Here is a 24,957-nt window from a genome sequence, read left to right on the forward strand (position 1 = left end):
CCTTCCAGGCAGGAGATGCCAACATAGTCTCAAGTGTCCACCCGATCCAAGAAACTCTCTCCTCACCAGCATCCCTCTCCAACCCATTGTCCAGTCCAATCCGTGTCTGAAGAGTTGGCTTTGGGAATGGTTCCTGTCCTGGGCCAACAGAAGGTCTGGGGGCCATGACCACTGGGATCCTTCTAGTCTCAGTCAGACCATTAAGTCTGGTCTTATGAGAATTTGGGGTCTGCATCCCACTGCTCTCCTGCTCCCTCAGGGATTCTCTGTTGTGTTCTCTGTCAGGGCAGTCATTGGTTGTAGCCAGGCACCATCTAGCTCTTCTGGTCTCAGGATGATGTAGTCTCTGGCTCATGTGGCCCTTTCTGTCTCTTGGGCTCGTAATTGCCTTGTGTCCTTGGTGTTCTTCATTCTCCTTTGATCCAGGTGGGTTGAGACCAATTGATGCATCTTAGATGGCTGCTTGCTAGCATTTAAGACCCCAAATGCCACTCTTCAAAGTGGGATGCAGAATGTTTTCTTCATAGATTTCATTATGCCAATTGACTTAGATGTCCCCTGAAACCAAGGTCCCCAGACCCCTGCCCCTGCTATGCTGGCCTTCGAAGCATTCAGTTTATTCAGGAAACTTCTTTGCTTTTGGTTTAGTCCAATTGTGCTAACCTCCCCTGTATTGTGTGCTGTCTTTCCCTTTACCTAAAGTAGTTCTTATCTACTATCTAATTAGTGAATGCCCCTCTCCCACCGCCCTCCTTCCCCCTTCTCGTAACCACAAAAGAATGTTTTCTTCTCAGATTAAACTATTTCTTGAGTTCTTACAATAGTGGTCTCATACAATATTTGTCCTTTTGCAACTGACTAATTTCACTCAGCATAATGCCTTCCAGATTCCTCCATGTTATGAAATGTTTCAGATTCCACACTGTTCTTTATTGATGCGTAGTATTCCATTGTGTGAATATACCATAATTTATTTATCCATTCATCTGTTGATGGGCACCTTGGTTGCATCCACCTTTTTGCTATTGTAAACAGTGCTGCAATAAACACGGGTGTGGATATATCGTTTCGTGTAAAGGCTCTTATTTCTCTAGGATATATTCCAAGGAGTGGGATTGCTGGATCGTATGGTAGTTCTATTTCTAGCTTTTTAAGGAAGCACCAAATGGATTTCCAAAGTGGTTGTACCATTTGACATTGCCACCAGCAGTGTAGAAGTGTTCCAATCTCTCCACAGCCTCTCCAACAATTATTATTTTGTTTTTTGGATTAATGCCAGCCTTGCTGGAGTGAGATGAAATCTCATTGTAGTTTTGATCTGCATTTCTCTAATGGTTAATGATCGTGAACATTTCCTCATATATCTGTTAGCTACCTGAATGTCTTCTTTAGTGAAGTGTCTATTCATATCTTTTGCCCATTTTTTAATTGGGTTCTTTGTCTTTTTGCAGTTGATTTTTTGCAGTATCATGTAGATTTTAGAGATCAGGTGCTGATCAGAAATGTCATAGCTAAAAACTTTTTCCTAGTCTGTAGGTAGTCTTTTTACTCTTTTGGTAGTCTTTGGATGAGCATAGCTATTTGATTTTTAGGAGCTCCCAGTTATCTAGTTTTCCTTCTACATTCTTTATAATGTTTTGTATACCGTTTATGCCATGCATTAGGGCTCCTAACGTTGTCCCTATTTTTTCTTCCATGATCTTTATCGTTTTAGGTTTTATATTTAGGTCTTTGATCCATTTTGAGCTAGTTTTTGTGCATGGAGTGAGGTATAGGTCTTGTTTCACTTTTTTGCAGATGGATATCCAGTTTTATCCAGTTATGCCAGCACCATTTGTTAAAAAGACTGTCTTTTCCCCCATTTAACTGTTTTGGGGCCTTTGTCAAATATCAACTGCTCATATGTGGGTGGATTTATGTCTGGATTCTCAATTCTGTTCCATTGGTCCATGTATCTGTTGTTGTACCAGTACCAGGCTGTTTTGACTACTGTGGCGATATAATAGGTTCTAAAATCAGGTAAAGTAAGGCCTCCCACTTTGTTCTTCTTTTTCAGTAATGCCTTATTTTTCTGGGGCCTCTTTCCCTTCCATATGAAGTTGGTGATTTGTTTCTCCATCTCATTAAAGAACATCCTTGAGATTTGGATCAGAATTGCATTAAATGTATAGATCGCTTTTGGTAGAAGAGGCATTTTTATAATGTTAAGTCTTCCTATCCACAAGCAAGGTATGTTCTTCCACTTATGTAAGTCTCCTTTGGTTTCTTGCAGAAGTGTACTGTAGTTTTCTTTGTATAAGTCTTTTACATCTCTGGTAAGATTTATTCCTAAGTATTCTATCTTCTTGGGGGCTCCTTTAAATGGCATTGATTTGGTGATTTCCTCTTTGATATTCTTTTTGTTGTTGTAGAGGAATCCAACTGATTTTTGTATGTTTATCTTGTAGCCCCATACTCTGCTGAACTCTTCTATTAGTTTCAGTTGTTTTCTGGAGGATTCATTAGGGTTTTCTGTGTATATGATCATGTCATCTGCAAATAGAGATACTTTTACTTCTTCCTTGCCAATCTGGATGCCCTTTATTTCTTTATCTAGCCTAATTGCTCTGGCTAGGACCTCCACCACAATGTTGAATAAGAGTGGTGATAACAGCATCCTTGTCTGGTTCCCGATCTCAATGGGAATGCTTTCAGGCTCTCTCCATTTAGGGTGATGTTGGCTGTTGGCTTTGTATAAATGCCCTTTACTATGTTGAGAAATTTTCCTTCTATTCCTATTTTGCTTCTAGTCATTAGTTTTTTGTTTCAAATCACTTTTCTCTGTTCAGACTGAGTAAATTCTATGGCTCTGTCCTCAAGTTCACTGATTCTATTTTCTCTCTCATCTCCTTTCTACTCTGAACCCATCTGGCAATTTCTTTTTCTTAAATTGTTATTGTATTTTTCGGTTCTATAATTTTCATTTGGTTCTTTTTTGTAACTTCTATTTCTCTGCTGAGATTTTCTTTTTTCATGTTTAACTTGTTTCAAGGGAATTTGTAATTGTTGATGCATTTTTATGACAGCTGCTTTAAAATCCTTGTCAAATAATTTTAAGATCCGATTAATCTCAGTGTTGGCATCAGTTGATTGTATTTTCTCACTGATGTTGTGATTGTCCTGGCTCCTAGTATGATAGGTGATTTTCAGTTATATCCTGGACATCTTGGCAATTATGCTAGGAGATCCTGGGTCCTATTTAAATCTTTTACTTTAGCATGCAGTCACCCTGTCTAGGTTTAGCTTAAAGGTTCTGGCCTATTTTCATGGGCTGTGGTTCCAACGACAACATAATTTTCAGAGGCTTTGTGGTGCTATTTTGGTCTACTTAATTTATCTGGTGTCACTGAGGCTCCCACTGGTCCCTGCTGCCTGAGGGGACCAAAGGAGTTTCCCAGGCTGGCTATATGGTACCTCTGAGCACATGAGGACAGAGAGGCTTTCTGAGCTAGGCACTTGCTGTGTTGACATTTCCCTTGCCAGTATCCCTAGCCACCTGGTATCTCAGTGGGGAAGGGGATTCTCAGGTACAGTGGGGAAGAAGAGTGTTTTTCAAGCCGGGCTCTTGCTGTAGTGGGACCTCTCCCTGCTACCAAGTGCTGGTGCTCTCCGGTCACCCAGTATCTTTCAGTGGAAGAGGGGAATCTTAGGCCAGGCACTTAGGAGAGTGTGTCCCTCAGCTGCTATTGTCAGTGAGCTTCCAATAAATTCCTCTTGCTGGTGCTGCTGACTCACCTGGTGTCAGTGGGGCTTTCATTTGACCTGGGCCACCTTCTATTACTAGGCTGAGTGCTAGGGAAATACTGGGCATAGGTCATCTTCTTTGGCTGGGCAGGGGGTTATAAGGTACCCTACTACTATTTGTTCCCCCAGCTTGAGGCCCCTAACCAGTTCACCTCTTTTCCTCCACCTTGCAGAGTTTTGGTTGCCTCTTACATTATTTTCAGGGTTTATAGCTGTCTTAGCAGGGAAGAGTAGGGACAAATAAATCTACACCATCTTGTCTGGCCCAGAAGTCCCAGCATATCACAGTACCCAGTTTTGACACTTCCTAGGGAAGTGTAGCAGCAGCCATAGCTATAACAATGGGCTTGAACATGCTGGCAATTTTGAGTATGAAGTAGGAACAGGCCACATGTCATTCAGTTGCACATGGCGTCACCAAGAGTCAGAGTTAACTCAACAGCCAGCTGCTAACAACAACAACAAAAAATGATGAGACTGCAAAACCCTGGCTAACAGATAAAGCCCAAATTCCTTGGCACACTGTTCAAGCCTATTATGCTCTGACTCCTGCCTTTTTCCGCAGCCTCGTTTACCAGCCGCAGCCTATGTTCGCCTGTAAGAAACTACTTACAAGATCCCCCAAATGCTATGCTTTCTTGTCTACCCTTGTCTATGAGCTGTTCCTGTGCCTTCCTGTTCTTCCCCACCTGAAGAACACTTACTCACCCTTCAAACTCAGCCAAAACTCCCTTTCTCTGCACAATCTCTGACCTCAGCATTTACTCCTTTCTTTCCTGGGAAGCCAACAGCACTTTGTAGTTTAAGCATTTATGTAAATGTTTAAATTCTTTACTAGACTGTGTGCTCCAGAAGGGCCATGACTATATTCTGCACAGTTTATCTTTGCCCAAGTGCCTATCCCATATTAAATACCTGATGAATAAAATCAGACCTACTTAGATTCAAGAAAAGCAAACCAAATCAGGGGAGAACTAAACTTTGCCAATGTGATGGAAAGGAAAAACTAAAATAAGATTTATTTCTGATTATGGTAAGGATACAAAGGTTCTAAGAATAAGGAAACAAGGTCTTTGTTTTTATTCTCTGGGGTCTGTCCTTTGCGCATGTGTTCGATATCCTATTGCTGGCTCCAACTTTGAGGATGGTATCAAAAGGTAAGCCATTTAATAGAGGGAGTTATTTATAACCCTGTCTTCTGAACAATTTTTCCACAGCTAGCAAAATCAAACTTGAAAGAAATTGTTCTGTTGCATAGAGACCACTGATGAACTACCCCCAGCTTCAGCCCAAGGCTGCCTATGGTTTTAGTCTTCTGACAAAATGAATGAGTCCCACATTTCTCATAAGTTCCAGCTGCATCACATTAAGCCACTGAAAAGGAAAGGGCTTTCTCCTAAATCCTGTCAACGACCAACTACCGAGGGAACCAGTGAATAATGGAAGGAGCTCCCAGTATGCGAACTTGGCTTCTTCAGACTGAGTGCATTTTTATATTAGATGAAACAGAAAAAAAAAAAAATTAAGGCAATATTGATTTTACCTATGTGATATTACCAAGGAAAGCATTATACCATTTGTGCTTTGGGGGCATTGGGACAGGGGCACAAAATCAAGCTAGTGATTGCCCAGAGGGCTCACCTGTCCACTCCCCACCTCTGCCCCCATTCTTTCCAACAGGGCGCCTGTGCAACCTTTTGTTTCTGGTGCACAAATAAGGCTGCTAGCCCAGTTTTACCGGCTAAGTTCAAAGGTGCTTGGGAAGGTAGCTTGCATTGTTTCTTAAAACAAAAAAAAAGCAAACAAAAAAGGTCTTAGGAGCTTGCCATAATCTACTATACTGAGGCAGAGAGAATGTTGACCATGGCCAGGAACCAGATCAACATGTTTCCAAATGTGAATATTTTAAAAATATTAGACTTTTGTCCCAGTAACCTGGAAACTCAAAAGGAATTCACATACTGAAACAAGATTATTATACAACTAAAGCATTTTCTGTTTCAGGAGACAAGACTCCCACAATAATAAACTAAAACATTAAAAACATCTAATTCTTGATGGGGACAGATAAGGGCAGATTTTTACATTGGCTTGAGGAAATGGGAACAGGAAAAGACTGTTCTCTGCAAATGGTGTGATTTCATTGAGGAATACAACAGATCCTTTATCTCTGAGTAAATTAGTCAACCTATTCTGTGATCACCATTACAGCAGCCTCAACAGAAATCAGTGAAAAGCACTGTATGAACAAATTCAGATTTCCTTGACTTCCCTTCTTTATCAGCCTCCCAATGTACCTGGCAGCCATGAGCAATTTCTCTCATTCAAGTGCTGGCACCTTAACTCAGGCCAGAGCCCAAGGGTACACCTCTGGTTTCATCATACAGAATCTAAAGCTTCATCTTTATGTGGTGGTGCTTCATGCCCAGCAACACAAGAAGGAGGCACCAGCATCCTTTAAAACAGTATTATGAACATGTTTCTGGCCCCAACTTTCAGTAAGAAATGGATTTCCATTGTGATTCAGTATACACATGTGCAAAGGTGTGTGTACACATTTGTCAACAAGCTATCCTATGTATGGTACACTCTGATAATATCTCTTCTACTCTATTTCATTTGCTTAAATGCTGGTTTTTATCCACTAAATTGATTTCAAGATCCATTAATGGGTCTTGATCTGTAGTTTGAAAACACTAGCAATATACAGCACTCTCACAGGATTTATAGTTGTATTTCTTAAGTTAATCAGTTTGGAATTATAAAATTCTAACAAAGAGAAACAGAAATGTCAATGAGAATATCAAAAAGAGGATTTCTCTTCCATGCCACATACAAAATGTGAAGGGCTGAAACTCATTCTAAAGAATTAGTGAACACATGAGTCACAACCACTTGGGACACAGATAAACACAGGGTAATGTTTCTGAAGGCGCTCAAACGAAGAGAGAAAGGTACTTACTAGAACCCAGCCAACCTGCACAGAGGCAATAGGAGACTTTTACATCAGTGCTGCGACACAATCACATCTTCCTTTTGTTAAAGGAAATAATTATAAGACTCTCAGGGTTGGGAAGAACCTAAAACGTCAAACTCTACTTTCTCTTGTCAGATGCCAAAAGTAAATCAGCACATCCTTTGAAAATCTGAGCAGACTTTGGTACTCTCTAGAATATCTAACTTCAATCAGAAGCAGAGGAAGAAAAGATTCACTAAAAATGTTTAACTTTCTCTGTCTCTTTTTTTAAAAAGTTAGTAGAATTTTATTAGCCAAGGGACAGCAGCTGGAGGAGAAAAAACAAACAAAAAAATACATCTTAAGAATCCTTAAGTATATCATGTATTTATAACTTAAGCATCATTTTTTAAAAGGCCACTCACTGCCCATCAGCTCATTAAATGTAGCAGCTTCCAAAGTCACTGATGTCATAGGCCCACTTGTCTAGTAAATTAAAATCTGCTGTCCTTTGGCCCTGAAGACTATAGTCTGCATCTGACTATAGTCTCTCTGTTAGCATCAGAGAGGGCACTGCTCTGTGGTTTGAGTTAACCTTGGCTCTGGAGACAGGTGCTTTTCTCCAGGGAAACTTCCAACTTGCTAGGATCAACCTGGGAAGCCGGGTTCCGCGTCTGCCCTCATCTCTGCAAACACTGAAGCCATGGCCTTTGCGGGAGCACACTCCAGTCTAGGTACAGGCGGGTCCTGAAGCCTCTCTCCTGGCAGAGAGCTTGTCACTGGCACGTATGGAGTCCTTTAAAATTTCTGACCACTCCACGGTCTGTAAGATCAGAAAGTGCTTTCAAGCAGGCAGTGGCACCCACACCCAGTTGGACACACCTCCTGGGTCCGAAACCACTCCATCATGTGGCTGGTGTGTCCGCCATGTCCACAGGTCAGACAGAAATTGGACGATCCTCGCACCGCCACGTGGCAGATGGCACACTGAAACGTGAAGCCTTTGCAGATGGCACACTGTGTGCCACGGACCTCGCTCCGGCAGTGGCTGCAGTACACGCCAAATTCTGGAAACAGGTGCAGATGACCCCAAAAGAGATAAATAATAACAATACGTTTAGTTCTGAAAAATGAAATTGGGCATTGTTTAGGTAAGAAAGATGTATTCCTTTTGGATCCTAATGGATTATGTTAGATCAATGGTTTTCAAACTTTTTTTTAAACAGCAGAATCCCTCTTCTAAAATCTAGACAAGTCTCATTGAAGTGGAAGAGCGAGGACAGAAGGGGTGCAGCAGGTGCCTGACTCTCAGAGGCCTTGTGCGAAGCCCAGTCACCTGCCCACTCCATGTCTGCCACCAAGGAGGGAAGGCCCACCATCGAGATGTGTTTCACTTATGCTCATGATCACCAGTGGGTACCAGCACTGCACAGTCGCCTGGGTTACTAAAACAGATGACTATTTCATGCCTTCTCCAGAGTCTGCAAGCTCCTGCCACACTTCACTTCCTCTCCCTCACCCGATGGCCTCTTTTGTCACTTCCCTGAGAAAACAGAAGCCACCAGGTAGGGATCTCTTCATCTTCACACAGCAAATCTTCAAATCTCCCTACATTTGCTCCCCTTCTCCTTCCATCTATTACAATAGAGGGACTATCCTTTCTTCTATGAAAATCAGTTCTTCTGCTTTATGACAACTGGTAGTCATAAAAATGTACCAATAGAAATTTCTTCAACATATGGTAACTAAGGAGAAAACAGCTGCAAACATCCATTAACAACTGGTATGTGGAATGTATGAAGTATGAATCTAGGAAAACTGGAAGTTGTCAAAAATGAAATACAATGCTTGATGGTCAATATCCTAGGCATTAGTGAGCTGCAAGGGACTGGTATTGTATTGGCCATTCTGAAGTGAACGATCATATGGTCTACCATGCTGAGAATGGCAAATTAAAGAGGAACAGTGTCACATTTATCACCAAAAGGAACATTTGAACATCTGTTCTGAAGTACAATACTATCGGTGATAGGATAATATCCATATGCCTACAAGAAAGACCAGTTAATATGACTATTATTCAAATTTACACACCAACCGCTAAGGCCAAAAATGGAAGCGCTCACTCATCTATGCCGAGAAACTTAGAAGAGAGCTATCTGGCCAATTGATTGGAAAAGATCCATATACATGCCTATTCCAAAGAAAGGTGATACAAAAGAATGTGGAAATTATCGAACAATATCACTAATATCACACGCAAGAAAAATTTTGCTGAGGATTATCCAAAAACAGTTGCAGCAGTACACTGACAGGGAACTGTCGGAAATTCAAGCCAGATTCAGAAGAGGATGTGGAACCAAGGATATCATTGCTGATGTCAGATGGATCGTGGCTGAAAGGAGAGAATACCAGAAAGATGTTTACCTGTGTTTTACTGACTATACAAAAGCATTCCACTGTGTGGATCATAATAAATTATGCATAACTTTGCAAAGAATGGGAATTCCGGAACACTTAATTGTGCTCATGAGGAGCCTGTACATAGACCAAGAGGCAGTCGTTCAAACAGAACAAGGGGATGCTGCATGGTTTAAAATCAGGAAAGGTGTGTGTCAGGGTTCTATCCTTTCACCATATTTATGCAGTCTGCATGCTGGCCAAATAATCTGAGAAGCTGGACTATACGAAGAAGAATGGGGCATCAGGATTGAAGGAAGATTCATTAACAACATACGTTATGCAGATGATACAACCTTGCTTGCTGAAAGCAAAGAAAGCTTGAAGCACTTACTGATAAAGATCGAAGACTACAGCCTTCAGTATGGATTACACCTCAACATAAAGAAAACAAAAATCCTCACAACTGGACCAGTAAGCAACATCATGATAAACGAAGAAAACGTTGAAGTTGGCAAGGATTTCATTTTACTTGGATACACAATCAACACCCATGGTAGCAGCAGTCAAGAAATCAAACAATGTATTGCTCTGGGCAAGCCTGCTGCAAAAGGCCTTTTTAAAGTGCTAAGAAGCAAAAAAACAAAACAAAACAAAAAAAAGTGCTAAAAAGCAAAGATGTCACTTTGAGGACTAAGGTATGCCTGACTCAAGCCATGGTATTTTCAATTGCCTCATATACATGTGAAAACTGGACAGTGAATAAAGAAGACTGAAGAAAAACTGATGCATTTCAACTGTGGTGTTGGTGAAGAATATTGAGTATACCGTGGACTGCCAGAAGAACTAACAAATTTGTCTTGGAAGAAGTACAGTCAGAATGCTCCTTGGAAGTGAGAATGGTGAGGCTTTGTCTCATGTACTTTGAACATGTTTTTAGGAGGTACCAGTCCCTAAAGAAGGACATCATGTTTGGTAAAGTAAAGGGTCAGTGAAAAAGAGGAAGACTCTCAATGAGATGGACTGACACAATGGCTGCAACGATGGGCTCAAACACAGTAATGACTGAGAGGATGGCGCAGGACAGGCAGTATTTCATTTGTTGTGCATGGGGTGGCTATGAACCCACTGGATGGCACCTAACAACAGCAACAAGGAGAAAACAAAGAGCCCTGGTAGCACAGTGGATAAGCACGTGGCTGCTAACCAAAAGGTCGTCAATTTGAACCCACCATATGCTCCAGGGAAGAAAGATGTGGTAGTCTGTTTCCGTAAAGATTATATATAGCCTTGGAAATCCTATGGAGCAGTTCTAGTCTGTCCCATAGTGTCGTTTTAAGTCCAAACTAAATCAACTTGACAGTAAAGGGTAAGGAGAAAACTATATGAGAGTTCTGTGGTTGTTTCTGTTGTTGTTACGGGCCGTTGAGTAGGTTCTGACTCATACTGACCCTACGTACAACAGAATGAGACACTGCCCGATCTTGTACCATTCCCACAATCGTTGCTATTTTTGAGCCCATTGTTGCAGCCACCATGTCAATCCATCTTGTTGAGGGTCTTCCTATTTTTCACTGACTGTCTACTTTACCAAGCGGTATGATAATCCCAGTCAAGGTAAATCCTGAGACAAATAAGATTGGTTTGATAATTTTGGATTAAAAGCAGTGATGTCTTCTCCCTGTAAGCAAGCATGATATCTGTAAGTCTTGTGTTTAATTTTCTACTGAAAAGCCTAATTAGTTAAAACTTCTTGTTGTTAGGTTTTGTTAGGTGCAATTGAGTTGGTTCTGACTCATAGTGGCCCTATGTACAAAAGAACGAAACACTGCCCGGTCCTGAGCCATCCTTACAATCATTGTTATGTTTGAGCTCACTGTTGCAGCCACTGTGTCAATCCACCTCGTTGAGGGTCTTCCTTTTATCCGCTGACCCTGTACTTTGCTAAGCATGATGTCTTTCTCCAGGGACTGATCCCTCCTGACAACAAGTCCAAAGTATGTAAGACGCAGTCTTGCCATCCCTGTTTCTAAGGAGCATTCTGGTTGTACCTCTTCTAAGACAGATTTGTTTGTTCTTTTGGCAGTTCATGGCATATTCAATATCTTTGCCAAAACCACTATTTGAAGGCATCAATTCTTCTTTGGTCTTCCTTATCCATTGTCCAGCTTTCACATGCATATGATGCAATTGAAAATAGCATGGCTTGGGTCAGGCGTAACTTAGTCTTCAAGGAGACATCTTTGCTCTTCAACACTTTAAAGAGGTCCTTTGCAGCAGATTTGCCCAATGCAATGTGTCATTTGATTTCTTGATTGCTGCTTCCATGGCTGTTGATTGTGGATCCAAGTAAAATGAAATCCTTGACAACTTCAATCTTTTCTCCGTTTATCATGATGTTGCTCGTTGGTTCAGTTGTGATGATTTTTGTTTTCTTTATGTTGAGGTGCAATCCATACTGAAGGCTGTGGTCTTTGATCTTCATTAGTAAGTGCATCAAGTCCTTTTCACTTTCAGCAAGCAAGGCGGTGTCATCTGCATAACGCAGGTTGTTAATGAGTCTTCCTGCAATCTTGATGTCCTGTTCTTCTTCATATAGTCCAGCTTCTTGGATTATTTGCTCAGCACACAGATTGAATAGGTATGGTCAAAGGATACAACGCTGACATACACCTTTCCTGACTTTAAACTAATCAGTATCCCCTTGTTCTGTCCAAACAACTGCCTCTTGATCTATGTAAAGGTTGCTCATGAGCACAATTAAGTGCTCTGGAATTCCCATTCTTCGCAATGTTACTCATAATTTGTTATGATCCACACGGTCGAATGCCTTCGCATGGTCAATAAAACACAGGTAAATATCCTTCTGGTATTCTCTGCTTTCAGCCAGGATCCATCTGACGTCAGCAATGATATCCCTGGTTCCACGTCCTCTTCTGAAACTGGCCTGAATTTCTGGCAGTTCCCTGTCGATATACTCCTGCAGCCATTTTTGAATGACCTTCAGCAAAATTTTGCTTGCGTGTGATATTAATGATATTGTTCTATAATTTCCACATCCGGTTGGATCACCTTTCTTGGGAATAGGCATAAATATGGATCTCTTCCAGTCAGTTGGCCAGGAAGCTGTCTTCCATATTTCTTGGCATAGATGGGTGACCACCTCCAGTGCTGCATCCCTTTGTTGAAACATCTCAGTTCATATTCTGTCAATTCCTGGAGCCTTGTTTTTCGCCAATGCCTTCAGAGCAGCTTGGACTTCTTCCTTCAGTACCATCGGTTCCTGATCACATGCTGCCTCTTGAAATGGTTGAACATTGACTAATTCTTTTTGGTATAATGATTCTGTGTATTCTTTCCATCTTCTTTTGTTGCTTCCTGTGTCGTTTAATATTTTCCCCATGGAATCCTTCACTATTGGAACTCGAGGCTTGAATTTTTTCCTCAGTTCTTTCACTGTGAGAAAAGCCGAGTGTGTTCTTCCCTTTTCGTTTTCTATCTGCAGCTCTTTGCACATGTTATTATAATACTTTGTCTTCTTGAGCCGCCCTTTGAAATCTTCAGTTCAGTTCTTTTACTTCATCATTTCTTCCTTTTGCTTTAGCTGCTTTGAAGAAAATCAGAGCAAGTCCACGAGAGCCAAAATACGACCTTGTTGTATATCCCACCTGAATTTAGAGATCATCTCAAGAATGGATTTGACGTATTGAACACTAGTGACCGAAGACCAAACAAGTTGTGGAATGACATCAAGAACATCACACATGAAGAAAGCAAAAGGTCATTGTGTATAGTCGCCATTTACGTTGGTGAAAGAAGGTATTTGCAATGAAGAAATCGTTGGTCTTGCAAAATTCTATCATTCGATCTCCGGCATTGTTTCTATCACCAACGCTATATTTTCCAGCTACCAATCCTTCTTTCCTTCTTAATTTTTCCTTATTGGTCAGGTAAAATATTACTCCATTCAATATTTTAAATTATAACGTAAAAATTATTTGCTCAATAAATAGATTTATAACACGTCTTTTAAAAGGGTTTGTTATTTTACAGTTAGGATAACACTGTAAACTTAATTATGTTCTATTCTCTTTGAGTAAAATTATTAAAATGTCATCTCTCTGAAAAACTTGTATCATTAGTAATTGTGTTTCTGTATCGTGTACCGGCTTAAACACAATTTCCAAGATCCTTATTAACTTTAAGTTCCCCGGTATAAGCTATAGGTTGGGAATGGAAACTTCTAGGAGAAACATCAAAAAAAAAAAAGCCGTTTCAGGTACTCTTCACTACTGATACTAAAGAGACTCCTGACATCTTTACCACAAGAAGACACCTGTCAGGCTGTTGGATGAAGTCAGGATTTGAGCCCGGGTGGCACAGTGGTTAAGAGCTATGGCTGCTAATCAAAAGGTCAGCAGTTCGAATCCGCCAGCTGCTCCAAGGAAACCCTATCGGGCAGTTCCACTCTGTCCTATAGGGTCACTATGAGTCGGAACCGACTCAACGGCAGCAGGTTTGGTTTTAGCCCAGAAGCAGAAAACTTTCGTGTAAGTGGACAGCTAGGTAACCCAAGATAATGGCCTCAGGTTTTTAAAAGAGGAACTCATTCTCTAGTATTGTCTCCCCAAATAAATAGTTTTATATATATTTTAGTTATTAGATTCTTGGAGCATATACAGTTTCTGAAGATATTCTCCCAGTTGAGAGCTTGTCTTTTCACTTTTTTGGTAAAGTTTTTTGATGAACAAAATTTTTAATTTTCATGAGGCCTCATTTATTTATTTTGTTTTTGCTGTCTGTGTTTTCATTATGCTAGATAATTGTTGCAAGTTAGGCCTGACCACATTGCCCCTGCTTGTTCTAAGAATTTTATGGTTTTAGCTCACACATTTAGGTCCTTATTCCATTTTGAATTTGTTTCTGTGTATGGTGTAAAGCATGGATCCTGTTTCATTTTTCTGCATGTGTGTCACGGACTGAATTGTGTCCCCAAAAAATGTATGTCAACTTGGCTAGCCCATGATCCCCAGCATTGTGTGATCGTTTACCATTTTGTAATCTGATGTGATTATGGTATGTGTTGTAAATCCTTCCTCTGTGATGTTAATGAGGCAGGATTAGAGGTGGTTTCATTAATGAGGCAGGACTCAATCTACAAAATTTAGGTTGTGTCTTAAACCAATCTTTTTTTTTTTTTTCCATTTCTTTATTTTTTATTTTTAATAACTTTTATTAAGCTTCAAGTGAACGTTTACAAAACCAATCAGTCTGTCACATATAAGTTTACATACATCTCACTCCCTACTCCCACTTGCTCTCCCCCTCTTGAGTCAGCCCTTTCAGTCTCTCCTTTCTTGACAATTTTGCCGGCTTCCCTCTCTCTCTATCCTCCCATCCCCCCTCCAGATAAGAGTTGCCAACACAATCTCAAGTGTCCACCTGATATAATTAGCTCACTCTTCATCAGCGTCTCTCTCCCACCCGCTGACCAGTCCCTTTCATTTCTGATGAGTTGTCTTCGGGGATGGTTCCTGTCCTGTGTCAACAGAAGGTCTGGGGAGCATGGCCGCCGGGATTCCTCTAGTCTCAGTCAGACCATTAAGTTTGGTCTTTTTATGAGAATTTGGGGTCTGTATCCCACTGATCTCCTGCTCCCTCAGGGGTCCTCTGCTGTGCTCCCTGTCAGGGCAGTCATCGATTGTGGCCGGGCACCAACTAGTTCTTCTGGTCTCAGGATGATGTAGGTCTCTGGTTCATGTGGCCCTTTCTGTATCTTGGGCTCTTAGTTGTCGTGTGGCCTTGGTGTTCTTCATTTTCCTTTGCTCCAGGTGGGTTGAGACCAATTGCTGCATCTTAGACGGCCTCTTGTTAGCATTTAAGACCCCAGACGCCACATTTCAAAGTGGGATGCAGAATGATTTCATAATAGAATTATTTTGCCAATTGACTTAGACGTCCCCGCAAACCATGTTCCCCAGACCCCCGCGCTTGCTCCGCTGACCTTTGAAGCATTCATTTTATCCCGGAAACTTCTTTGCTTTTGGTCCAGTCCAATTGAACTGACCTTCCATGTATTGAGTGTTGTCTTTCCCTTCACCTAAAGCAGTTCTTATCTACTGATTAATCAATAAAAAACCCTCTCCCACCCTCCCTCCCTCCCCCCTCGTAACCACAAAAGTATGTGTTCTTCTCAGGTTTACTATTTCTCAAGATCTTATAATAGTGGTCTTATACAATACTTGTCCTTTTGCCTCTGACTAATTTCGCTCAGCATAATGCCTTCCAGGTTCCTCCATGTTATGAAATGTTTCAGAGATTCGTCACTGTTCTTTATCGATGCGTAGTATTCCATTGTGTGAATATACCACAATTTATTTACCCATTCATCTGTTGATGGACACCTTGGTTGCTTCCAACTTTTTGCTATTGTAAACAGAGCTGCAATAAACATGGGTGTGCATATATCTGTTTGTATGAAGGCTCTTGTATCTCTAGGGTATATTCCTAGGAGCGGGATTTCTGGGTTGTATGGTAGTTCTATTTCTAACTGTTTAAGATATCGCCAGATAGATTTCCAAAGTGGTTGTACCATTTTACATTCCCACCAGCAGTGTATCAGAGTTCCAATCTCTCCTCAGCCTCTCCAACATTTATTATTTTGTGTTTTTTGGATTAATGCCAGCTTTGCTGGTGTGAGATGGAATCTCATCGTAGTTTTAATTTGCATTTCTCTAATGGCTAATGATCGGGAGCATATTCTCATGTATCTGTTGGCTGCCTGAATATCTTCTTTAGTGAAATGTGTGTTCATATCCTTTGCCCACTTCTTGATTGGGTTGTTTGTCTTTTTGTGGTTGAGTTTTGACAGAATCATGTAGATTTTAGAGATCAGGCGCTGGTCGGAGATGTCATAGCTGAAAATTCTTTCCCAGTCTGTAGGTGGTCTTTTTACTCTTTTGGAGAAGTCTTTAGATGAGCATAGGTGTTTGATTTTTAGGAGCTCCCAGTTATCGGGTTTCTCTTCATCATTTTTGGTAATGTTTTGTATTCTGTTTATACCTTGTATTAGGGCTCCTAGGGTTGTCCCAATTTTTTCTTCCATGATCTTTATCGTTTTAGTCTTTATGTTTAGGTCTTTGATCCACTTGGAGTTAGTTTTTGTGCATGGTGTGAGGTATGGGTCCTGTTTCATTTTTTTGCAAATGGATATCCAGGTATGCCAGCACCATTTGTTAAAAAGGCTATCTTTTCCCCAGTTAATTGACACTGGTCCTTTGTCCAATATCAGCTGCTCATACGTGGATGGATTTATGTCTGGGTTCTCAATTCTGTTCCATTGGTCTATGTGTCTGTTGTTGTACCAATACCAGGCTGTTTTGACTACTGTGGCTGTGTAATAGGTTCTGAAGTCAGGTAAGGTGAGGCCTCCCACTTTCTTCTTCTTTTTCAGTAGTGCTTTGCTTATCCGGGGCTTCTTTCCCTTCCATATGAAATTGGTGATTTGTTTCTTTATCCCCTTAAAATATGACATTGGAATTTGGATCGGAAGTGCGTTAAATGTATAGATGGCTTTTGGTAGAATAGACATTTTTACTATGTTAAGTCTTCCTATCCATGAGCAGGGTATGTTTTTCCACTTAAGCATGTCCTTTTGAATTTCTTGTAGTAGAGCTTTGTAGTTTTCTTTGTATAGGTCTTTCACATCCTTGGTAAGATTTATTCCTAAGTATCTTATCTTTTTGGGGGCTACTGTGAATGGTATTGATTTGGTTATTTCCTCTTCGGTGTTCTTTTTGTTGATTTAGAGGAATCCAAGTGATTTTTGTATGTTTATTTTATAACCTGAGACTCTGCCAAACTCTTCTATTAGTTTCAGTAGTTTTCTGGAGGATTCCTTAGGGTTTTCTGTGTATATAATCATGTCATCTGCAAATACTGATAACTTTACTTCTTCCTTGCCAATCCGGATACCTTTTATTTCTTTGTCTAGCCTAATTGCCCTGGCTAAGACTTCCAACACGATGTTGAATAAGAGCGGTGATAAAGGGCATCCTTGTCTGGTTCCCGTTCTCAAGGGAAATGCTTTCAGGTTCTCTCCATTTAGAGTGATATTGGCTGTTGGCTTTGCATAGATGCCCTTTATTATGTTGAGGAATTTTCCTTCAATTCCTATTTTGGTAAGAGTTTTTATCATGAATGGGTGTTGGACTTTGTCAAATGCCTTTTCTGCATCAATTGATAAGATCATGTGGTTTTTGTCTTTTGTTTTATTTATGTGATGGATTACATTAATGGTTTTTCTGATATTAAACCAGCCTTGCATACCTGGTATAAATCCCACTTGATCAGGGTGAATTATTTTTTTGATGTGTTGTTGGATTCTATTGGCTAGAATTTTGTTGAGGATTTTTGCATCAATGTTCATGAGGGATATAGGTCTATAATTTTCTTTTTTTGTAATGTCTTTACCTGGTTTTGGTATCAGGGAGATGGTGGCTTCATAGAATGAGTTGGGTAGTATTCCGTCATTTTCTATGCTTTGGAATACTTTTAGTAGTAGTGGTGTTAACTCTTCTCTGAAAGTTTGGTAGAACTCTGCAGTGAAGCTGTCTGGGCCAGGGCTTTTTTTTGTTGGGAGTTTTTTGATTACCGTTTCAATCTCTTTTTTTGTTATGGGTCTATTTAGTTGTTCTACTTCTGAATGTGTTAGTTTAGGTAGGTAGTGTTTTTCCAGGAATTCATCCATTTCTTCTAGGTTTTCAAATTTGTTAGAGTACAATTTTTCATAATAATCTGAAATGATTCTTTTAATTTCATTTGGCTCTGTTGTGATGTGGTCCTTCTCATTTCTTATTCGGCTTATTTCTTTCCTTTCCTGTATTTCTTTAGTCAGTCTAGCCAATGGTTTATCAATTTTGTTAATTTTTTCAAAGAACCAGCTTTTGGCTTTGTTAATTCTTTCAATTGTTTTTCTGTTCTCTAATTCATTTAGTTCACCTCTAATTTTTATTATTTGTTTTCTTCTGGTGCCTGATGGATTCTTTTGTTGCTCACTTTCTCTTTGTTCAAGTTGTAGGGACAGTTCTCTGATTTTGGCTCTTTCTTCTTTTTGTATGTGTGCATTTATCGATATAAATTGGCCTCTGAGCACTGCTTTTGCTGTGTCCCAGAGGTTTTGGTAGGAAGTATTTTCATTCTCGTTGCTTTCTATGAATTTCCTTATTCCCTCCTTGATGTCTTCTATAACCCAGTCTTTTTTCAGGAGGGTATTGTTCATTTTCCAAGTATTTGATTTCTTTTCCCTAGTTTTTCTGTTATTGATCTCTTTTGATCTCTAGTTTTATTGCCTTGTGGTCTGAGAAGATGCTTTGTAATATTTCGATGTTTTGGACTCTGCAAAGGTTTGTTTTATGACCTAATATGTGGTCTATTCTAGAGAATGTTCCATGTGCGCTAGAAAAAAAAAGTATACTTTGCAGCAGTTGGGTGGAGAGTTCTGTATAAGTCAATGAGGTCAAGTTGGTTGATTGTTGTCATTAGATCTTCCGTGTCTCTGTTGAGCTTCTTACTGGATGTCCTGTCCTTCTCCGAAAGTGGTGTGTTGAAGTCTCCTACTATAATTGTGGAGGTATCTATCTCGCTTTTCAATTCTGTTAAAATTTGATTTATGTATCTTGCAGCCCTGTCATTGGGTGCATAAATATTTAATATGGTCATGTCTTCCTGATCAATTGTCCCTTTTATCATTATATAGTGTCCTTCTTCATCCTTTGTGGTGGATTTAAGTCTAAAGTCTATTTTGTCAGAAATTAATATTGCTACTCCTCTTCTTTTTTGCTTATTGTTTGCTTGATATACTTTTTTCCATCCTTTGAGTTTTAGTTTGTTTGTGTCTCTAAGTCTAAGGTGTGTCTCTTGTAGGCAGCATATAGATGGATCGTGTTTCTTTATCCAGTCTGTGACTCTCTGACTCTTTATTGGTGCATTTGGTCCATTTACATTCAGGGTAATTATAGATAAATAAGTTTTTAGTGCTGTCATTTTGATGCCTTTTTATGTGTGTTGTTGACAATTTCATTTTTCCACATACTTTTTTGTGCTGAGGCGTTTTTCTTAGTAACTTGTGAGATCCTCATTTTCATAGTGCTTGACTTTATGTTAGTTGAGTCGTTACGTTTTTCTTGGTTTTTATCTTGAGTTATAGAGTTGTTATACCTTTTTGTGGTTACCTTATTATTTACCCCTATTTTTCTAAGTAAAAACCTAACTTGTATTGTTCTATATCGCCTTGTATCACTCTCCATATGGCAGTTCAATGCCTCCTGTATTTAGTCCCTCTTTTTGATTATTGTGATCTTTTACCTATTGACTTCCATGATTCCCTGTTATGTGTATTTTTTTTTTTTAATTAATCTTAATTTGTTTGTTTTTGTGATTTCCCTATTTGAGTTGATATCAGGACGTTCTGTTTTGTGACCTTGTGTTGTGTTGATATCTGATATTATTGGTTCTCTGACCAAACAATATCCTTTAGTATTTCTTGTAGCTTTGGTTTGGTTTTTGCAAATTCTCTAAACTTGTGTTTGTCTGTAAATATCTTAATTTCGCCTTCATATTTCAGAGAGAGTTTTGCTGGATATATGATCCTTGGCTGGCAGTTTTTCTCCTTCAGTGTTCTGTATATGTCGTCCCATTCCCTTCTTGCCTGCATGGTTTCTACTGAGTAATCAGAACATATTCTTATTGATTCTCCCGTGAAGGAAACCTTTCTTTTCTCCCTGGCTGCTTTTAAAATTTTCTGTTTATCTTTGGTTTTGGTGAGTTTGATGATAATATGTCTTGGTGTTTTTCTTTTTGGATCAATCTTAAATGGGGTTCGATGAGCATCTTGGATAGATATCCTTTCGTCTTTCATGATGTCAGGGAAGTTTTGTGTCAGGAGTTCTTCAACTATTTTCTCTGTGTTTTCTGTCCCCCCTCCCTGTTCTGGGACTCCAATCACCCGCAGGTTATCCTTCTTGATAGAGTCCCACATAATTCTTAGGGTTTCTTCATTTTTTTTAATTCTTTTCTCTGATTTTTTTTCAGCTATGTTGGTGTTGATTCCCTGGTCCTCCAGATGTCCCAGTCTGCATTCTAATTGTTCGAGTCTGCTCCTCTGACTTCCTAGTGTGTTGTCTAATTCTGTTAAAAAAAAAAATTCTGTAATTTTATTGTTAATCTTTTGGATTTCTACATGTTGTCTCTCTATGGATTCTTGCAACTTATTAATTTTTCCAGTATGTTCTTGAATAATCTTTTTGAGTTCTTCAACAGTTTTATCAGTGTGTTCCTTGGCTTTTTCTGCAGTTATCCTAATTTCATTTGTGATATCATTAAGCATTCTGTAAATTAGTTTTTTATATTCTGTATCTGATAATTCCAAGATTGTATCTTCATTTGGGAAAGATTTTGATTCTTTTGTTTGGGGGGCTGGAGAAGCTGTCATGGTCTGCTTCTTTAAGTGGTTTGATATGGATTGTTGTCTCTGAGCCATCACTGGGAAACTAGTTTTTCCAGAAAATCCGCTAAAAAAAAAAATGCAGTCAGATCCCTATGAGAGTTCTCCCTCTGGCTCAGGCTATTCAGATGTTAATGAAGCCGCCTGGGGAGGATGGGGGAGGGAACAGAGAGATAGGAGAGTAGCACCTCAGAATATAGCCAGAGTTGCTTGTCTTGCTTGGAATGACTATTATATCTGAGATTCCCGTGGGCGCCTCGCCTATGTGTGCTGGCTGTGTGGAGATTGCCCCCGGGGGGTCTGGCCCGCTGGGGTCACGGTCAGATCCTCCGCTTCCAGCCCCACGCCCAGCGTCAAGGCTCCCCTACTGGGACGGTGCACTCTCGACTCCAAAATCAGTCGCTGCCTCCCGGGGACTTCTCGTCCCTCCAGCCGCGTGGCCGTGCCACCTCCGAGAACCAGTTGGGCCTCCTCCCGGGGTTAGTTCAGATGGGTGGAGCAGCTCCCCGTGCTTGTGCCGTGACCGAGTGTCCTGGCTGGGATGCTGTTCTCCCCACTCCAATACCAGTCGCTGCCTCCTGGGGACTTCTCCTACCGGCTGAGTCCCACGCCGCCCGCGCGACCCGGCTGGTCCCCTTCCCGGGGTTAGGTCAGGGGGGTGGAGCAACTGTCCGTGTTTATGCCGTACCTGCGTCCAGTCGAAATCCCTGCGGGACGGTTCCCCGGCTCGGACGCTGCTCTTTCTGCTCCAAGACCAGTCACTGCCTCCCGGGGACTTCTCCTACTGGCTGTGTCCCACGCCACCCGCGGAACCGGCTGGTCCCCCTCCCAGGGTTAGTTCAGGGGGGTGGGGCAGCTCTCTGTGCTTGTGCCGTACCTGACTGGTATGCTGGCTCCAGGCTCTGGAAACAATCGCTGCTTCCCCGTATTAGTTCGTTCTCCGTCTCTAAATCTGTGTTTGTTGTTCAGGGTTCGTAGATTGTTATGTATGTGATCGATTCACTTGTTTTTCCGTGTCTTTGTTGTAAGAGGGATCCGAGGTAGCGTCTGCCTAGTCCGCCAAACCAATCTCTTTTGAGATATAAAAGAGAGAAGACAGCAGAAAGACGGGGGGACCTCCTACCAACAAGAACCAAGAGCCAGGCGATAGCGTGTCCTTTGGACCTGGGATCCCTGTTCTGAGAAACTCGACCAGGGAAGGCTGATGACAAGGACCTTCCCCCAGAGCCGACAGAGAGAGAAAGCCTTTCCCTGGAGCTGGCACCCTGAATTTGGACTTCTAGCCTCCTAGGCTGTGAGAGAATAAATTTCTCCTTGTTAACCTGGAAAGCCTGGTGGCGTAGTGGTCAAGTGCTACGGCGGCAAACCAAAGGGTCAGCAGTTCAAATCTGCCAAGCGCTCCTTGGAAACTCTATGGGGCAGTTCTACTCTGTCCTATAGGGTCGCTATGAGTTGGAATTGACTCGATGGCACTGGGTTGGTCTTTTTGTTTGTTTGTTTGTTTTCTGTTAAAGCCACCACTTGTGGTACTTCTGTTATAGAAGCACTAGATGACTAAGACAGTGTGGAAATCCAGTTTTTCCAACACCATTTATTGAAGAGATTCTTCTTTCCTTATCAAACGGACTTAGCACCCTTGTCAAAAATCGGTTGAACCCAAGGTCGAAAAGGGACAGTGTTGACATGTCATGGGGTTGTTAAACAATGTCATAAAACAATATGCATACTAACTGTTTAATCAGAAGCTGGTTTGTTCTGAAAACCTTCATCTGCAGTATAATTTAAAAAGAAATCGGTTGACCATAGACGTGTCATTTTATTTCTGGACTCTCAATTCTATTCCATTGGTCTATGTGTCTACTGCCATACCAGTACTAGGCTGTTTTGATTACTGTAATCAGGAAGTGTGAGTCCTCCCACTTTGTTCTTCTCTTTCAACACTGTTTTAGCTATTTGGGATCTCTTGCCATTCCATATAAAGTTGAGGATTGGTTTTTCTATTTCTGTAAAGAAGGCTGTTGGAATTTTGATTGGAATTGCATTGAATCTACAGATTGCTTTGGGCAGTATTGACATCTTAACAATATCAAGACCATGAACATGGAACATCTTTCCATGTATTCAATCTTATTTAATCTCTTTCAGCAGTGGTTTATAATTTTCATTGTATAAATCCTTCACGTCCCTGGTTAGATTTATTCCCAGATATTTTATTCTCTTAGATGTTACTATAAATGGAATTGTTTTCCTAATTTCCCTTTCAGATTTCTCACTGCTGGTGTATAGAAATCCAACCGATTTTTGTTTGTTGCGCTTGTACCCTGCAACTCTGCTAAATTCCTCTATTAGCTCTAGCAGTTTTCTTGTGGACTGTTTGGGATTTTCTATATATAAGATCATGTATCCACAAACAGAGATAATTTTACTTCTCTTTTTCCAATCTGGATACCTTTTATTTCTTTTTCTTGTCTTACTGCTCTTGCTTGGCCTTCTAATACAATACTGAATAGAAGTAGTGAGAGCTGGCACCTTTTCTTCATTTCAAGGGGAAAGCTCTCAGTCTTTCTCCATTAAGCATAATGTTGGCTGTTGGCTTTTCATATATGCTCTGAACCATACTGAGCTATTTCCCTTTTACTTCAATCTTCTTTAGGGTCTTCATCAAGAAAGTGTGTTGGATTTTATCAAATGCTTTTTCTGCATCCATAGAGATGACTGTATGTTTTTTTTCCTTTGTTCTATTGATGTGGTAATTTTATGTTGATTGTATTTTCTGAGGTTGAACCATCCCTGAATTCCTGGAATAAATCCCACTTGGTCATGATGTATGACTCTTAACATGCTGTTGTATTCTGTTTGCTAGTATTTTGTTGAGGATTTTTGCATCTATATTCATAAGAGATATTGGCCTATAGTATTCTTCTCTTGTGGTGTCTTTGTCTGATTTCGGTATCAGGGTCATGCTTGCTTCATAGACTGAATTAGGGGGTGTTCCTTCCTTCTCTATCTTTCGGAAGAGTTTAAAGAGTATAGGAATCAATTCTTCTCTAAATGTTTGACAGAATTACCCAGCAAAGCCATCTGTTCCAGGACTTTTTTTTGTTGGAACGTTTTTGATCATTGATTCAATCTCTTCATTTGTTATGCGTCTGCTGAGACTTTCTATTTCCTCTTGAGTCAGTTTGGGCAGACTGTGCGCTTCTAAGAATTTGACCGTTTCATCTAGGTTTACCAGTTTGTTGCCATACAGTTGTGTCATGTGCACTGAAGTAGAATGTATACTGTGCTGTTTTGGGGTAGAGTGTTCTATACGTGTCTGTTAAGTCTAGCTGGTTTATAATGTCATTCAGGTCCTCTGTATCCTTGTTGGTCTTCTTTCTAGATGTTCTGTTCAATATTGAAAGTGGTGGACTGAAGTCTCCAACGATTATTGTAGTACTATTTCTCCCTTTAATTCTATCAATGTTAGCTTTATATATTAGGTGCTTGGAAGTTGGGTGCATATATATTTATGATTGTTAAATCTGCTTGATTAATTGACCCTTTTATCACTATATAATGTCCATTTTTATCTCTACTAACAGATTTTGTCTGAAAGTCTACTTTGTCTGACATTAAGATTGCCAACCCTTTTGGTTATTATTTGCATGGAATATTCTTTTCCATCCTTTCATTTTCAACCTATTTGTGTCCTTGGGCTTAAGGTGTGTCTCTTATAAACAGCATACAGTTGAATCATGTTTTTTTTTACCCATTCTGCCACTCTCTGCCAAAATAAGTGAAGTCATGATCCTTTGCATAAACATCTAACCCCCCATCATGGATTGAACTGTGTCCCCCTAAAATATGTGTTGACTTGGTTAGGCCACGATTCCCAGTATTGTGTGGTTACTCTCCATTTTGTGATTGTAATTTTATATTAAAGAGGATTAGGGTGGGATTGTAACACCACCCTTACCCAGGTCACATCCCAGAGCCGATGTAAAGGGAGTTTCCCTGGGGTGTGGCCTGCACCACCTTTTATCTCCCAAGAGATAAAAAGGATAAAAAGGGAAGGGAAGGGAAGTGGGGGGGGGGTCATTCTACCAAGAAAGCAGTGCCAGGAGCACAGCGCGTCCTTTGGTCCTATGGTTCCTGCGAAGAAAAGCTCCTAGGCTGAGGGAAGATTGATGAGAAGGCCGACAAAAAGAGAAAGCCTTCCCCTGGAGCTAACAACCCGAATTTGGACTTTTAGCCTACTTTACTCTGAAAAAATAAACTTCTCTTTGTTAAAGCCATCCACTTGTGGTACTTCAGTTATAGCAGCACTAGATGT

At 40.5% G+C, this 24,957-nt stretch overlaps 1 protein-coding gene across 1 annotated transcript in view; it reads right to left on the bottom strand.

The window, feature by feature from the left end:
• Positions 1-817: 817 nt before the first annotated feature.
• Positions 818-24,957, bottom strand: part of WDR59 (WD repeat domain 59) — a 109,752-nt gene continuing 85,612 nt past the window's right edge. The window contains exon 26 of the mRNA XM_049864941.1: positions 818-7,806. Coding sequence (XP_049720898.1) covers positions 7,571-7,806 — 236 coding nt within the window. The 3' untranslated portion in view covers positions 818-7,570. The remainder of the gene's footprint in view (positions 7,807-24,957) is intronic.

The sequence above is a fragment of the Elephas maximus genome, chromosome 21 (assembly GCF_024166365.1).
Source record: "Elephas maximus indicus isolate mEleMax1 chromosome 21, mEleMax1 primary haplotype, whole genome shotgun sequence".
Taxonomy (NCBI): domain Eukaryota; kingdom Metazoa; phylum Chordata; class Mammalia; order Proboscidea; family Elephantidae; genus Elephas; species Elephas maximus.